Source organism: Pavona decussata, unplaced genomic scaffold (genome assembly GCF_977016875.1).
Source record: "Pavona decussata unplaced genomic scaffold, jaPavDecu1.1 SCAFFOLD_366, whole genome shotgun sequence".
In the NCBI taxonomy this organism is placed as follows: domain Eukaryota; kingdom Metazoa; phylum Cnidaria; class Anthozoa; order Scleractinia; family Agariciidae; genus Pavona; species Pavona decussata.
Genome location: NW_028145742.1, coordinates 57,501 through 74,599, shown reverse-complemented (window position 1 = coordinate 74,599; position 17,099 = coordinate 57,501). Strand labels below are relative to the sequence as shown.

Below are 17,099 nucleotides of genomic sequence, written 5' to 3'. Positions count from 1 at the left end.
TGCCGAATGACGAAATCTGTCAACGCATATTTAGTGGTTTCCTAAAGTTTCCAAACATGAGATCTTAGCAAGCAAAATAAGGCCCATTTCAAACGTTGAACTAAACATGTGCCGAAACTATTGTAAATAAGCAAAAGCTATAATGGGTCTGCTAGTTTGCATTGGGTTTAGCACATGTAAAGTTCGACGTTTAAAATGAGCCTAAAATCGGCTTAGAATCCTGCTCAGAATTAAAATTTGTTTGGCGCAATCTGATCTTATATTGCTACAATTTTAGTGAAAGCTACTGAACATCAATTTTATGCTTATTGTGCTACACTTCAATTTTCCCCCTGCATTTAACAGGGCTAGGGAAGCTAAGCCCTTCAGTTATGAAAGGATTTTATCTAACTGACAACTGAATGTATGTGTGCTTAATTAATGGGGGTGATTAGTTTTCATAATTTTGATGATAACAAGCCTTCATCAAAACAAGAATAAGGGCAAAACCTTAGCAAAAACGAAAAAGCCTTGTCACAGATGTTACCCAAGTTTACAAAGCAGTTTACTTCCTTCAAGGATTTAACTACGTTCATGTACAATGGAAGAGAAGTTTGTAAAAGGATACAATCTTACTATAAATATGTACCTTCCAGCCGACACAGCAAGGTGATATGGACAAAATGTTCAAATAAGCAAAAAAATTGTTAATTACCGGAAATTTCGTATTTTAAAAGATCTTAATTGAATATAGCGTAAATAAACGTTGAAAACGTTTTTGAGCTGGCATTAAGACACCTTTCAAGAGGAGAAACAGAAGAAAGAGGTCGTCTTATTCAATGAAATTTTTGTTAATCCAAAGGATACTCTTTCACAAAAAAGAAAAAAAAACCTTACAACAACGTAATTTCTAAATGTCATGAGCTGAAGGAGTGGGGACGGACATAGAAACTGTTAAGGCTATACTTGGGGTTATGTAATAGAGGCGGAAAGAGGGATTTTTGAGATGGTGGGACTCGGGAAGGGACGGGGAGGGGAGGGTGGGGATCATTAACTGATGTTAAAGGGACAGGGGAGATGGTAGCGGGGATATTTAGGGGATATTCATATAGGAAGCGTAAAGTTGTTTGGCGTCTCTTTCCTTTTCCGCTGTCCAAAGCTGTAGTCAAAATAATGGAGATAGCCAACATTTTTAAATTGTTTACTCAAATATTTAAAAATTCTACAATCTATGTATCAAACAGATTATGAATTTTAAATGTATGTACTGTGTAAGTTTCCCTATGCTTTTATTTCGAGTTAAAAGCAGTGTAATCCAAGAAGAGAAAAGTAAAAACTAATTGTGAACAATAACACTTTTAAATATCGTTCATCCATCGCAGATGTGAGTTTCTCATAGCTTTCTCGTGGCTCGGTAGTTCCGGAAATATTTTTGATCCCTAAATTTTTTGTTGTTAGTACTTTTAACGCATGTTTGAGATTTTCCATGGAATCTGAGACGAACACATCCCTGTCAGTAATCCTGCAATTAAAGTAAATTGATCATAATTAAATACATTCAGCTTTCATGTTTCTTTCCGCTGAAATGTAGGCCCAAAATGCATGCAAAACCACCTTAGCGGCTAAAAAGACTGAGTTACCATCCCTCTCTCGTTTAAACTGAAGTAACTAGGTCCAAATCTCACTTAAAATCATGCTGCCATATAACTTCATGTTAATGCCATTTAGTCGTCTTACAGCTCTATAACGTGGATATCTCCTGATATGATCCTATAAATGGAAATGTCTTCTGTTCTGAAGTGGAAAAGTCTTTCAGTTGTTTCTTGTCCGTAGCTTATGTAAGGAGAAAAATGTAAAACTGTGAGACTATTTCCTGAAATGCCATTTTTCTTACTTGTAAAGCTCGTCCTTTGGTTTCTATGGGCAGAAGGAGAACAGTAACTATGCCCAAAATGGAGAAACCGCTGTACAAACCAAGCGATAGCAGGATTGACTGTGGCATCAAAACCTAGCGAAGGAGAGTAAAGAAGTCGGAAAGAAGGAAATATTACAAAGCTGACAAGAAATTTAAGTTATATTTCCCTTCATGTAACTTGGTGCAGTTCAAAACTAGGAACAGCCACTTTGCTGTCTGCTTTTGCCTCAAAGAACAAGCTCAATCGCTAACAATCTCGCAGACTACAATCCAATGAAATGAAACGTCGCTTAGTATGGACTCAATTTTTAAAGATTTGTTTTATTCCAGTTGCTTTTTTTTTATTGAAACTGTAAGACTATGAACTGAATAATCCACGGATTTTTAAGATCAAAAATCAACTGGTAGTACAGGTACAAAATTAAGGTCTTTGACTATCGGTGGTGCTACAAATGTTAAGTCTGTTACATAGGAGTGGTTTTCAATCGAGTGTCGTAAAACCAAAGCCAAAGCCATTAATATGAACAATGACAACAGACGTAAGCAGCACAATGAGCCAATCAGAATTCGAAGCGAACATATGTAACCAGCGCCAAGCGCGGGAAAACGCGTGCTAGTCAGGAGTGGTTGAGAAAGTGGCGCGAGTTTTGCTAACCAATCACAGAGCTTAGTAAAGCAAAACCAAAGCAAAGGCGAATTGCTTTCGACACTCAAAAAAAAACGCTCTATTAAGAGTGTGGTGTTGTTGTTCTATACTAAGTCTATGTATTGTTGTCATACTCTTGTGTTCTCTTTGATGCACTGGCTTGGGACTTGGTACAAGGTGCAACCACCGTTTCACTACACGCTCATAGAAAACTTGCCTTTCTAGTCTCATTGCTAAGTTGACACGTTTTCCATTTCACACCATTGTTGTTTTCATTTACACTACTCACCATAGCAACAAAAGGAGTTATCATACATCCAATCCTTGCTGCGCCAGAACATGCTCCTAAGCCTATACCACGCATGCTCGTGGGATACACCTCCGGGGTGTATACATAACCGCACATGTCAGCTATACTGATGAACAGACGCGAACCGTACAAAAACATGGTGGTCGATAAACGGCTGGGGAGAAATTTAAGAGAATCTTACATTAAAAGAACTATGTCAGCTATTTTGAGTAATATTTTCAAAAGCTAAAAGCCAGACTTGCAAGGACGGGGTTATAATAAGTTTTTCAAATTGTCAAATCGTAGCATTCCGTTTACGAACTGGGAGATCTACGCTGACAGTTCTGTCAAATAGGGGACTGTTCACGAATCTTGCCTTGCTATGTACAGAAAAATGAAGGAAAGAAAAAACTAAATGTATCGGAACAGAAGCCATGGGCTACTGATGGGGGATAGCATAAAGTACAAAGATCTGGAATTATTGAAAGAGAAACGTAGAAATTGTTACCCTTGCTGTCAATCCAATTAAAAATTCAATATCGACAGTTTTCCATCTTCTTTGCGTCATAGACCTTTTACACTTTATATTGTTATGTCTACTGAGCTCCAAGGAGAATCCACATTTGATGCACATCCATACTGCCAGAATTCAATTAAACAAGAACATAAAACGAACAACAACAACAACAAATATCAAGAAGAGTAAGAGTTTAATTGGACCAAAAGGCCAAAACTCACCTTCTTGTGCAAATAAACAAGGCTGTTAGAAAAACTGCACTTCCTACGAACGCCACGAATTGAACCATTTTTCTACCTATCTTATCCACCATGAAAAATATAAATACTAAACCTGTGGGAGGTATAAAAAATTCAAACACTGTATGAGCCAATGACTGCCTTGCTTGAGGGGTTTACTAGAAACGACATCTACTGGGTGGTATATTTTCGTGAAAAAGAAACTATATGGAAACATATACACGCACATGCTTTAAGCTTGTGATAGTTTAACTTTGAAAGCAACAATCAACGCATGCAAAACCTCAGTGCCAATCTGAAATGTCCTGGAACAAGTCCATCTTTAAATCACGATAAAAGAAACAGAGAATGGAAAAGCTAACGGCAAACGAGAAAAAGTAACAAACAAAACTTCTACCTACTAGTGTTAAAACAGCTGAAAATAATTTTTAATCTGTTCATCGTAAAGGGCAACTTAAGGAGAATTATATTCTGGCGTTTAATTTTATTAAGTCTCTCTTTCGCTGTTCAGGGGGAAAGAATACTTGTGCCGTTTCCCGTTTTCAGATTTAAAAAAAACGTGATAACGAACAGTTAATAAATCTTGCAGAATAATAAATCCATTTAAAATGCATTCACTTATTGATGCCACTGCAGATCTCATCGAAGGAGAATAAAAAATAAAGAAAATTTAAAGAAACAGACTGAGGGATCACTAAGGCTGGTAAATGCTTACCTAACAGATCACCAGACATTACTATCAAGTAATTGGCGTAGTCTTCATAATCTAACTGTTTACAAGGACTGGACCCATGAGACACTTCATGGTTTTTTTCACTATCTGTCGCCTTCGGGTTGATACCTTAAATTAAACAACGACTTTAAGGTCAACAAATAGAGCTTTATAGATCTTAAGCCTGGGTAAAGGTTTCATTATTTCTGGCTAACATGCTTGGCATTTTTGGACGTGCGGCTAACGGTCCAACATTGTTGAGTTCGTGGAAATTGTCAGGAAAAATGTTTGATTAACAACAAGCCATGGTTTGCTTGATGACTGGAATATTATGTAAGATCACTTCCCTCAGCAAATTCCTTACTGTCTCAAGATTCCTCTTAAGCCTCAGGAGAGGGGAGAGACAGTCCAAACTCTGCAGTACCCATGGAGTATCTGCGTTAATAATTTGACTAACCTCTACAGGGGTCAACTCTAGAGAACATCTCTGTAGTTATGAGTGCTATTCCATAAATAACAAAATGGCTACTGAACCTGAAGGGAATGGACACATAATCAGGATTAGTAGAACTGCTAGTACCCTCGTTCCCAGTATCTTTCCACTTCCCATTCCCTTAAGAAGAGAGACCCTGGGAACGACGCTGCATTCCTTACACGAGCCAATAATGATGGCATGTTTAGATTGCAGCACAAAATCTCGAAACAATGGCAAAAGCTAAACCGTAACAAAAACGTACTAAAACCCTTTCATTCGTCGTGTACGCCGTAGCAACAATTGCTGCGACCTGTAAAACGTTTCAGAAATGATTAAATTTCTCCTAATTTGAAAGAATTCGATGTAGACATGAAAAACCAATAAGATTTGAAAAACAAAAATATAAAACAAGTCGACACGAATGTTTACTTTCTTTCACTCTGTACTTTCGAGATGTACTCAAAGTGAAAACGACTTACCATATGATCCATAACAAAATAGTAGATCTTCGAAATTCAGGAGAAAAAAGATCCTTTATTCTTCCTCTTTGAACCTAATAAAATGAAGTTAAGAACCGTCAAAGGCTTTAAAGTTAAAAAAAAAAACACAAGCCTTCCAGCTGATCATTTGGGCAGTCTCCAACAGGAGTTTGATTTATAATGTAGTATACCTCGTGTTTTTCTGTGGCGACCAGTTCACCTGGAGGAAGTTCTTTGTTGTTTTCTTTCGCTATCTTCTGCAGAATACACAGAGCTTTCTCTGGTTTACCAGCTGCCATGAAATAACGAGGCGACTCTGGAACGAGCTTGAAATGAAAACAAGAAAGCAAAGTGAATCTTTTGTGGGAACTAGAGCAAAGTTGTGGAGTTACAGAGGTTCAAAGTTGGCCCAAATCCCATACATTGGCTGCGTTTTAGTTGTACAGGTGTTGGTTCCCCAAACAAGATGGAGTCAGAAATCATGACGGCAACGCCAGCAAAAATGTCTTTTGAAAATGTAAGTTCGCGTTACTTGTACCACTTCGCGATTATTCCAATTCGTTCAACTTATGTGGCCGAACTATCCAGTAACAGAACAGGTGGGAACGGCGTTCAAGTTGAGACAGAGAATAAAAAATGTACCGTCATGTACTCACGTTCTCCAGAAGACCTTGTTTGGCCGAGGACGGCGGAGAAATGTACGAAAATTTATAACTCACGTCCAGGGCCTTTGTTTTTCTCATTAAATCTTAATGTTTCGTGACGTTCTCGTTGCCCTCGCCACAGAAGCTTCATACACTCCCCAATGTGATCAAGGCGGGGAAATTGCGATATTTAAAAGAAAAATACTATTAAAACATTTGACTCACCTTACAAAAACAAATAAAAAGAAGCAAAGGTAGGGAAGATATGAAGAACAGCCACCTCCATCCCAGAGTAGGCATCACCACGAGTGCGATGGTGATCTCTATACAGGATCCGATAGACCACGATAACTGCGAAGAAAAAACATTTACGTGGAAATCTATAAGGAATGCTGCAATGCACTAGCAATATAGACTGAAATACCAGGTATGTCTCCATTTTAGAGAAAGGAGGCTTTCTTCTTTCACCTGTGTGATGGGAATTACATTTAGTTATCAAAAGAACGAATCCGTCAACACATAACTTGCCAGCCTTAATATCAAAATGGCTGAAAAAGAGAGAAAAATACAACCGACAGCGGTACCTCTGGACACTTTCCCGGAGCGTCGTACCATGACGATGCACCACGAGATTTTGGCCCGCGGTTCGCTTATACCAGCTGGAGATGGTTCCGCGATGCTTTCCGATACCTTGTCCCCGACAAGACAGTGAGGGAGAGAAAAGTCGGCCTTTAGACCATATGGGACAGATCCCTTTCGTTGGCACCTCAGTTCCATCTTACTGACTTAAACTGAGATTCAGCCATGTATATATATATGACAATGTAGTTATTTTGTCTTCCATGTGGTACGTTTTGAGCTTTGAGCATGCGCGATATAATGACAAAAGATGACTCGTAGTCAAACGACCTGTAGTCTTGGAGGTACCGCTAGTCTTGGACTCCTTTTACCTTATTTTATTCTTACAATTTTTATTGCCGTTTTCAGTCTCGAAAACGAATGCTCCTTTGAAAGGAGACAAACTCGGCGATTCGGTTATAGAGTTGAAAGACCTCTGGCATCAATAGAAAGACACGTTTCTTGTAGCGGTCTCTGACTAATTGCTACCTTAGTCGAGTGCAAAAATTAATTCGTGCTTATTTTGAGATATATAATTTAGTTCTTACCGACAAAGCATTAAGCAAAACTCCACGTCGTTTTCTTGGAAGGAACTCAGCCCAAAGATTCATACTACGGAGATAATGAAACCAGAAAAATCTGATTAATGGCATTAACGTCACTAATGTAACTAATTTAAAATTAATTGACAATGTAATCAATTAATGTAACTTAGCAAGGTTGGTGAATTAACCAAACACAGAGTACAAAGTTAATGTTATTTTGAGTAATTGGACTCACTGAAGTTCATTCAAGGCGATAATCTAACAACACTGACCCAACCAATATAGGACGTCGAGAGCTGCATTTGGAACTATTGTTTGAAAACGGTTGAACCGCTTTTGAAATATAAACCAGTGCTTTCCAGATATAAAGCCCTAACAGTGATCAGCATCAAATTTCTCCTTGTAATAACAATGCTTACTCAACCCTTGAAGTTATACGAATTAGGATATGATCACCCAAAGTTAATTTTCTTGACATTTTAATAACTTCTCTCCAGTACTTTTATAAGAAACTTATGGGGACAATAGATGAGAATTTGTTCTTTGATATTAGTGGTTAAACAGTTAACTTACAGTACTAAGGTTTTCTTTGCAGATCACGACTGCAATAATGTTTGTCAAAACTTTTTTCTCACCACTGAGCCACGCCTCCCATTCCTAGGCCTACCACGGTACTGAAGGTCATAATCCAGAAGTAGTTTGGTGCAAACGTACTCAGAACTGCACCAGCAAAAACCACGATAGTACAAGCCAGGACCTCCTGTGGGTGTGCATCATAGAAACATTAAACAGTTAGAACAGTGCAGAAGCACGAGAAACTGGTAAGGAGTACGTCATATTGAGTACATTACAAAACCACTTTCAGAAAATGTTTCCTTATTTAATCAAAAGCCCAAGGCCCTGTTGAGACAATTAAGGTGCCCATACCAGGGCACTGCGCCCAGGCATTGTAGAGGACGTTGTTCAGACTCCTTGGTGCCCCAGGAGAAATCGTGTTCTCGGTTCGTCTTGTTTACAAGAGGAAAAAGCGCGGGAACTGACAAAATCCTGTTCAGACCAGTGCACGTGCCCAGGAACGGTGCCCGAGTACTACTCTTGGAGGTAATGCCCGCGCTCGGGCACAGTGACCGAATTTTGCTCGGGTACCAACAAAAACAGACTAAATTCCCGTGCCCGAGAACCGGGTACGGCCACCTAAGGGGCCTAAGATTGCAAGAGCTCACGCCAACCATTATAATTGATGATAAGTCTGCCCAATCCTTACAAACTCTCTTATTTTTTTTCCGATATTTCAAAAGCTTTCATTTGGTTAATTACTATATTTTCTTTTGCTTTGAAACTTGGGAAGGTTAGATATAGTTATCTTCCAATTGAACAGCACTTTTACGCTGCTTTTAGTATCGGCACGTTGTGCTAGTTGTTAATGAACAGAAGAGATTGCTTTTAGTCCATGGGAATTCTCGCCTCTGGACTGAGCCAAATAGCCTTACTGATTCCAACAGAAAAAAAATGGAATAAGAACGACATGATAGGAGGTAGCCTACATTTGAGGGTCCTCAATGCCTATCTCCGTATACATTCACCCCCCCCCCCCCCCCTCTTTTGTAGCAATTCTGATAGCTCGCAAAAAGGTAATCCTGAGAAATGGCCGTGAAATTTTTTACCCACTCCTGAAAACTTCGTCTGCGCATTCGGTTTGGTGGTAGCTACAGACTCGTATATATTACATGACAGAGTAAACAAGTTACCTTCTTTCTTCCAAAGTTATCAGAGACGTAACCCCAAATACACGTACTCACAGTCATTCCAGAGAATACGGCCTACAGTCGGGTCAAATAATAATAACAATAAAAGCAATGAGTAATGGTAACAGGACTTAGTGACGTCCGATTCGGTCTGTAATCATACGAGTGAGTAATCTGTGCTCAAAAAATGGCGCATGAGCCTACCGTAGTGATGGTTGCCTCTTGCCAGGTAGCTAAATTCCATTCACATCGAATTGCAGGACACACGATCGCTAAAATTGTCACTTCCATTGAGTCTGCCATCTAAGTAGAAAGTAAAAAAAATTAAAAAGACTCTCAAGTGTACGAAAATCTTTGTATCAACCGTTTATAGTCTTTATGGCGAAAATGAGCCACATAATAACTAGAAAGATGATGATGATGATGATGATGATGATGATGATGTTGATGATGATGATGATGATGATGTTGATGATGATGTTGATAATGATGATGATGATGATGATGATGATGCTGATGATGTTGATGATGATAATGATGATGATGTTGATGATGATGATGATGATGTTGATGATGATGATGATGTTGATAATGATGATGATGATAATGATAATGATGATGATAATGATGTTGATGATGATGACAGCTACATACAGGAAGCACTGGACAAAAGAGGTACCTGACTTACGTGACTGAAAAGAAAAACTTAGCTTTGAGGCCGAGAAGTCTATTTAAGAATGCCTTGTTTAAAATAGCAATTCAAGACTAACACTTCGTGACTGAATTCTCTTAGTGTCCCGGAAAATTTTTATAACCAGATCAACGGTATAAAGCATGATTAAAGCTCAGAATATTTTGCGACCGAACCCAACGTTGGTATTTTTGTTGTCGTCTTTCTGGAACGAAAGCGAAAGAAATGGACCACTCCAGCAATGCTGTGAGTGTTAATCAGTTGACTTTGCTGCTATGTCCCCTTTCAATTTGGTTTCCCCGCATTTTAATGTTTCTGATAAGACCAGATTTTAGCTTAGAAAAGACCTAATTAAAAAAGAAAACGGGTACCGTTGGATGCCTTGTTACCAACCAATCACTTGCATTCATTTCAACCAATAATGGAAGCCATTCTTGACGCAGATTTGTTGTTTATGAAGAGAATCCTAAAATCCGCACAAAGGATAATTTGCACTTACCCAAGCCAAGCCAATAACAAACATGAGCTTAATTTGAAAGGGTCCATAACCAAGCTTGTCAATTGCGTCTTCGACAGTGTAGGTAGCCTTGCCTCCTAAACACAAGTAATTTGTAAAAGTAAGAGGTTCTTAACTAGGAATTTATCATCTTCAGTTACTTTGGACTGTGGCCCAACAGATTCGGATTTCACGGAAAAAATGGCATGATGTAAGAAACATGCAGTGAATCCAGGTTGTACTGGAGAGAAATAAGTTGGCGCACCAGAACATAGGAAGGTCTGCTATTTTCTAACTACAGTCGAACCTCCACTAACGGCCACCTCTCCACAACGGCCACCTCTCTACAACGGCCACTTTTTTTTGTCCCGGCGGACAGTCCATACATTAGCTCTTGTTTAAACCTCATTACAACGGCCACCTCTCTACAACGGCAACGGCCACTAAAGTGCGTCCCCAACTGCTAAAATAACCTCTCGACAACAGCCAGTTCAGTACTTTTTTGTAAAACCTTTTTTTAATAAACTGATGCAGTAATCGGCATTTGTCTTCGGAACATTATGTTTCTTTCTCCTTTTTAATGATATACGAATTTTGGTTGTGTTCTATTTATATGCTGCAGTAAGCATAAATTGTCTACAATAATATAGCGAATGCTGCGAACCTTGCTCGTTTCGTCTTGTTAACCTTTTTATTCAAAACATTATTTACGTTTTATTGTGTATTTTATCAATATATATTATTTAAGATTTGATTGCCATTATAGGTTACACTAAGCATGAACTTGGCACAATAAACATGTTGTACTTCCCGAAAGAAAAAGGTTTCATATTACACCTCTACCTCCCCATAACGGCCACCTCTCCACAACGGCCACTTTCTTCTGTCCCCAAGGTGGCCGCTGTGGAGAGGTTCAACTGTACAAACCCTTCGAGAACACTCTCGAGGAACGTGGGTTCACGAATTGCGAGGATGCGCGCGTTTGTTTACGTAATTTAGAGTCAATAAAGAGCCAATGACTAATAATCGTTTGTACCCTTACCCTCTGCTCCTGAGTCTTGTGATAACGTTAAACTTTTTTCGCCTCCATCTTCAGCACTGAGCCCTAGTTTCTCATGTTCTTCTGTTTCCATAACGGAGAGAGTTGTTGCTTTCGCGCTGGCGAAATATGCAGTTACATTAACGACGTAAGAAAAACACGAATTGGAACTGTAGTAACACAATCGCCAAATTCAGGTAGGTCCGTTTAGTTCACCTGTTTGGTTTACTTCGGATAATTAGTTTTACGCCAAGAGAATCCCATCGTCGCTCGAGATTTTAAGATGATCTTTTCCTTAAAATCCAGTGAATTTTGCTGAGCAGGTACCAGTTTGTTTTCGTTTCCATGTAACCCGCCAATGCATAATTCACGCTGGTTCTTATTTACTGGTCGATAGTTCAAGGCCAGGGTTAGCTGTCTGTTCATCCAGCGTTGTATTGTTTAATAAAGTAAAGAATTAAGTGCCACAGTGTAATCTCGGTCTACCGAAACCCGCATAATACGGACATCGATTATTATAAATGATAGCTCAGAGAATGAACTATGCAGTGTGTGAACCCCATAAATTTCTGAGCGTTAGCCCTACAGCAAGGAAATGGCAGGCTGTACAAGGCAACGAAAAATCTTCCACCGCGGCGAGAATCGAACTCACAGCCTCCTGATTTGATCAACCGTTGCCCTCCGCAGTGCGTTGCCCTTCCGACTGAGCGCCAGGCCAGACGGGATTTTAAGTCGTGGGTAATGTACAGCGCATTATGAACGAGCCTTTAGTTCCAGCGGAAAGTCCATACACGAGCACCTGTTAATACGGACAACAAACAGTTTTTCTGGTCCAGCCGGTGAAACAATCTTATGCAGAGTTAAGCTCGTTAAGAAAGATTACTCTTTTTCTCTACTGCGCATGCGTTCTGCGCATCCCGGGATGGTCCGAGAATTTCTGATTTTTTAAGGAAGGTGCCCGTAATCGTGGACGAAGCAAACCGGTTATAAAACCTGCTGTCGAGAAGTGATAAGCACGCATGTCATTGCCTGCTCTTAATTGATGGTAAATGACATTGACCTATGACGTATAACCACCTATTAAAGTTGTTTGGTCGCTTAGTATTGCAAACGCTTGCACCGTGGACTTAGACTGAATTCCATTGTTGCTGCTACTCAGTAAAAGAATCATTAGAGGTTTATTTGAATGCAAGAGACGAAGTTGTCTCGGTTGGTTAACTTGAGCCATAGAATGTTGTTTGCATAGAAGTCTCAAAAATCATTTTAACGTGAATTTTGAGCTTAGACCGAAACCAAACAATAAATTACAAGCGTTGTTCATTCTACTCCTATATTGTTCAAAGATGTATTTTTTCAGTCAGGTATACATCTATCCTATATTCACAAGGAGTTAAAACATATGTTATTACTGACATTTCTTTCACTCACACTTTAAGTTTTATTGTTGTTTTCGATTAAGGTAAAATGTAACTTCTTTATATAATCTAAGTAAACCAACCATTGGTTAATTATACTTCAGACTTTACTGGTATTCCTTATAATGCATCGTTTTGATCAGTTGTCTATTGGTGGCAGCAGATATCGCCACACAAATTATCAAAGTTGATGTGACCCCAACTAGATGAGCCATTGTCCACCAGGCGAATGCGAGCTTGCTGACCGAGAAATTCATGTACATCCCAGCTGTGATAAGCCATCGTCTCATTGCATTTACCAGTCACCTTTCTGACAACCTGCGAGTAAAGAACTTTGTTCAATGTTAAGTTCCAAGGGAGATCGAAATGGGTATCTGGAAACGAGATGAGTAATTAAGACGTGGTTTCATGACAATTGTATTATATTCTTAACAATCTATTTGTCCTCGTTGTTTTAGCCATTCCTGAATATTTCGTCCGGTTCAACTTAATTTAATGCTACGTAAGAGGAATATCGTGCATGGAGTCTCATTCTTTCACTTTGCCATTCATGCAATTTCCCGGATCAGATCAAGGTTATGTTATCGTAATGGAACCGTTGTGTGAAATCGAATGAAAATAAATAAATAAACAAACAAACAAACAAACAAATAAATAAGTAAATAAATAAATAAATGATAATCACTTATTTAAGTGTCAATGTTTTGAGCGCAAAGCACTAACCGGAGACAATTTCAGATCGGGTTTTTGTTTTGAGAAGAGGGGAAACCGGAGCAAGTTTTTGAAGAGAGGAAAAAACCGGAGCACCTGGAGAAAAACCTCTCGGAAAAAGAAAGAGAACCAATAACAAACTCAACCCACATATGGCGCGAGTCCGAGAATCGAACCCGGGCCACCTTGGCTGGAGGTGAGCCGGCTCGCACCACTGCACGCGTCGTCCAGGCCCTACTCCCCCCAAATTTCCATCATTCTGTCTGATCGACTTTACTCGGTCACATTTTCGATCGTACTCCACATTACCCTTTGTTTTCAAAAGAATTCCATGCTCACCTGGCCATTTATAACCAACTCTGCGCGGACTTTATTTATATCACAGCCTCCACCAATCTGGAAAGAGATCATTCCGTCATCAATGATATAAAACGGCGGCGAGGTGAGGTTTCCTTGAGGGCCGTCTCCTTGTATCTTTCCGGCTGTTGCCTTTGGACACGGTCGATTTTCGTGGCCTCCAATCCACCAGTTGTCCTGCTGCATTGCGGGCTGTCCCCTGTCACGAGCTGTGGGGTTGTCGCCATTGGTAGGTTGGTTGTTAAAAGCCGTGCCACTCTTGGTCCATCCATCAAGATCGCCATGTTCGAAGTCAAAATTGCAACACTGGCAACACCGGCAAGCTAATTACAAACAAAGGTGAGATCAAGTCTTAAACAAGAATTTGTCTTTCATGTTGGTTCAACCCATACGTATGAAAAATGAAGAAGGGATTTTTACTCTAAATGCAACTTGATTGTGATAACAGTACAGGTGTCGGCCGTACCTTACTAAGGTTTTGTCCGTGTTTGTCAATTGTCTTTGCTTTTATTGTCGTTAGCACCGAAACGGTTTCTTAAAATTTGGTCAGAATCGTATGATGTGTGAGGTCTAATCAAGATTGACTGCATAAAAGACGTGTTTACAAAAAAAAACCCTAGTTTTTTTCATTGCTGTGGTTATAGGCAAACACAAAGTACCAAGGTGGATCTAGCATTTCAGTTTACTATGGGTGAAGTCTAAAGTGTGACCATTCTAATGAAAGCTAGTTATGTGTCTTTCCAATGATGATGCTTTTACATCATAGGCCAGAGTAAACAGAGCGTTTGTCATATGCGCACTTGCCGAAATGTGGGAATAGTTTCAAATATTTGTATATTTGAGGTAAACTGCGACGTTGGTGTTCGTAAAAGTCACTTTGATCGCTTAAAATTGCATCTGAAATCAGGCATGGTGTAATGACCGCAACGGCAAAAGAAACTCTAGCATTCTGTAATAATAACACGCTTTATTGAAAGAACGAACAAACGAAAACTGCCTCCAAAAGAAGCGGCGAAGAAACTGCTAAGCAGCGTAGCGATGAAGTTAGGCGGTGAAGTGAAGCGAAGCGAAGCGGTTAAAACTAGAACAAAACAAGCAAACAAAACTTTACAAAATGAACTAACGCAAATAGATGGCGCGAAGGAAAAACCGACACTTACATTTGTTGCGGAGCTGGGCAAACCAAAGTAACTGGAAAAAACCGACTGTCCTGAATCGTATAGCGGACGAACAAACTTGTAGGTTGACTAACTGCTCTCGCGGTGAAGAGATATACTAACACTAAAACGGCCAAAAATTCTATATAAACTGCCAAAACTTGTGAACAAAAATGTGAATAAATAACACTAAATTACGCAACTACAAATACCGCACGCACGAGATATGGACAAGAACATTCCTACACAAAATAACACAATAACCTAAATGACTACGCGTTTAGTTTCTACACATGGTAAACCCTGACTTGAAAGCTGGTTCTTCTGCAACGATATTATGAGGGATAAATTCACCTATCTTCTATTGAACAAATCAATGGCAGTTTTCTATGGTCTATACTGTTATAGATCATAAAATGACCTCATAAAATGTTCAAAACTCAAGTGGAACCACGACCCGCAGGTGAGTGGTTTCACTGCCAAGTTTTACAATAATATGGAAAAAGTACGAGCAAAATAGGCTATATTTTCCGTTGAGAAAGCGCGCTCGTTAATCTGACATAATTTTTATTGTCTGTACTCTTATAGACAATAGCTACGAGCCAATCAGCGCGCGGGAATTTTGACAGTTATTTTTTACAGGTGCGTGACACTGGCTCAACAGATGCCTCTTGGTGTAGTCAGTCATGATAGAGCTGTTTTTACTTATAACTGATACCTGCAATCTTGGATCCCTGGTGATCGCGACTACAATCATTACATCCATCCTTTTAAATAAAACAGCAACAAATAACTTTAGTCCGGTATCATTTAGTCATCGTTGCCAACAAACAAAATAACAAAAACAACAGCAACAACAACAAAAGCAAAGAAAATAAACAACGAAACAAAAAAAGGAAGGAAATGTAGATCACAGAAGGGTTGCTATTCAGCAATTATTTTTATTCGCTGAAAAGTGGAATTGGGATGTATATTTTTCTTTGTTTTATACTCATTATCATACATTACCATGTAAAAAAAAAAAAAAAACTAAACTAAAATAAAAATTGAACCACGGATGAAATTGAAACACAACATATATATGTTAATTGCTTCACATTTGACAATGATCGTCAGGTGAAGTCGTCGAAACGTCGTGTTACGTTGTTATCGTTTCCTTTGTAAATGTTTATCAAAATCGATCTTTATTAGAGAGAAAAAGAAAACAACACAAAATAAAAATAACTTTTATCCTATATATAGTCTTCTAATATACTCTGTTAATACAACAGCGACTGCAAGGTGGTGTTTAGTTAACTGTAATGGGACCACCTTTGGTGCATCTTCCTCACTTAATAAGATTCAAGCTCAAACAAAATGAAACAAAACAGATAAAAATGTTTTAGACGTTTAAACGTTTCTCGTTACTTCTGGCTCTTATCCTTATCGATATGTAAAACGTATTCAAGTTGACTCGAAAACATTCTCTAATTTATATTCGACGTTTAAAATTAGATGCTTAGAAAAGCCAAGAAACAGCTGCAACGCCGACTGACTTACTTTGTCTTCTCTTATCTGCTGAAATACAAACGATGGCGAGTACATAAGGGATTTATCCCTGTCCAATGAGTCTCGAAGCCCACAAAAGTTCAATTCGCACAGACCTGAAGCTCCTGACGCCTTTCTGAAGTTGTAGGAGACGCATCTTGGTTCGGCATCACATATCTGGAGGCAGCTCAGCCAATCATCGATAAAAACTGTTTTAAAAGTACTGTCGACCAGAAAATGGTCGTTTATAGTAACTGGTTGAAACCCTAGCACTCTGGATTGGTTGAACACCAGAAGAAAAATGAGATAGACGAGTTTCCTGAGCATCTTGTTGTACTACTACAAAATTAATACAAACTTGTTATGAAGGTTTTGCTGCCTATCAGCAATTTTCAGGGGTTACATCTGCCATTTATCACCTTGGTGATAATATGCTGCATTGTTACCTCGGTACTGATTATTTTATTTGTTGCACTGACGTCAAAATGCGATCATTTAGAGCGCGTTTGTCAGGTTAAGTCCAGTCAGTAATTGAACAAATTCCTAGCGATTGTTTCTAGACTGTTTTAACTAGTTCCAGAACGCCGTCGTATTAGTAAGTCATTTTCTGCGCATTGCATTCTACTGTACCTCGCGGTCTCGCCTCAAGGGTGATTCGCCTTGCTTGTAGTTTGTTATAAGGAGTTTGGGAGGCCTTCAGTCCGCATCAAGCTCAGTCGATTTTTCACAATAACATGACGCAGTTTGTAGCGAACTCGCCTGTTTATCGGCCAGTTCCGGCTAAAGTTTGTATTGGTCGAGGTCACACTGGAGAAAGTTTGAGTTTACCATGGTAAACGGCACCGCAAGTGTGACCCCCAATTTTCAGTTTACCAAGGTAACTAACTCTGGTAAGTTGCCCTG

At 39.2% G+C, this 17,099-nt stretch overlaps 2 protein-coding genes and 1 pseudogene across 3 annotated transcripts in view; all 3 read right to left on the bottom strand.

Annotated features, from left to right (window-relative positions):
* LOC146452514 (uncharacterized) overlaps window positions 1–17,099 on the bottom strand; it is a 123,474-nt pseudogene that overhangs the window by 84,495 nt on the left and 21,880 nt on the right.
* LOC146452517 (synaptic vesicle 2-related protein-like) lies at window positions 1,165–11,568 on the bottom strand. 2 transcript variants are annotated; one of them, XM_085097539.1, is made up of 15 exons: window positions 11,033–11,568; window positions 9,994–10,088; window positions 9,008–9,106; window positions 8,807–8,878; window positions 7,694–7,818; window positions 7,062–7,125; window positions 6,121–6,246; window positions 5,443–5,577; window positions 5,252–5,325; window positions 4,755–4,831; window positions 4,301–4,426; window positions 3,568–3,679; window positions 2,830–3,004; window positions 1,874–1,987; window positions 1,165–1,501 (listed from the first exon to the last, which is right to left on the bottom strand). In XM_085097539.1, the coding sequence occupies exons 1-15, from the start codon at window positions 11,121–11,123 to the stop codon at window positions 1,493–1,495; spliced, it is 1,494 nt and encodes a 497-aa protein (XP_084953665.1). In that variant the 5' UTR covers window positions 11,124–11,568; the 3' UTR covers window positions 1,165–1,492. The 2 variants fall into 2 exon arrangements, with proteins under 2 accessions (XP_084953665.1, XP_084953667.1); XM_085097541.1 differs by having other exon boundaries at window positions 1,265–1,501; window positions 9,994–10,085.
* The window catches only part of LOC146452515 (uncharacterized), an 18,487-nt gene continuing 13,547 nt past the window's right edge, over window positions 12,160–17,099 (bottom strand). The window contains exons 6-8 of the mRNA XM_085097583.1: window positions 16,822–16,826; window positions 13,495–13,818; window positions 12,160–12,762 (exon numbers count right to left, since the gene is read on the bottom strand). Coding sequence (XP_084953709.1) covers window positions 12,592–12,762; window positions 13,495–13,818; window positions 16,822–16,826 — 500 coding nt within the window. The 3' untranslated portion in view covers window positions 12,160–12,591. The remainder of the gene's footprint in view (window positions 12,763–13,494; window positions 13,819–16,821; window positions 16,827–17,099) is intronic.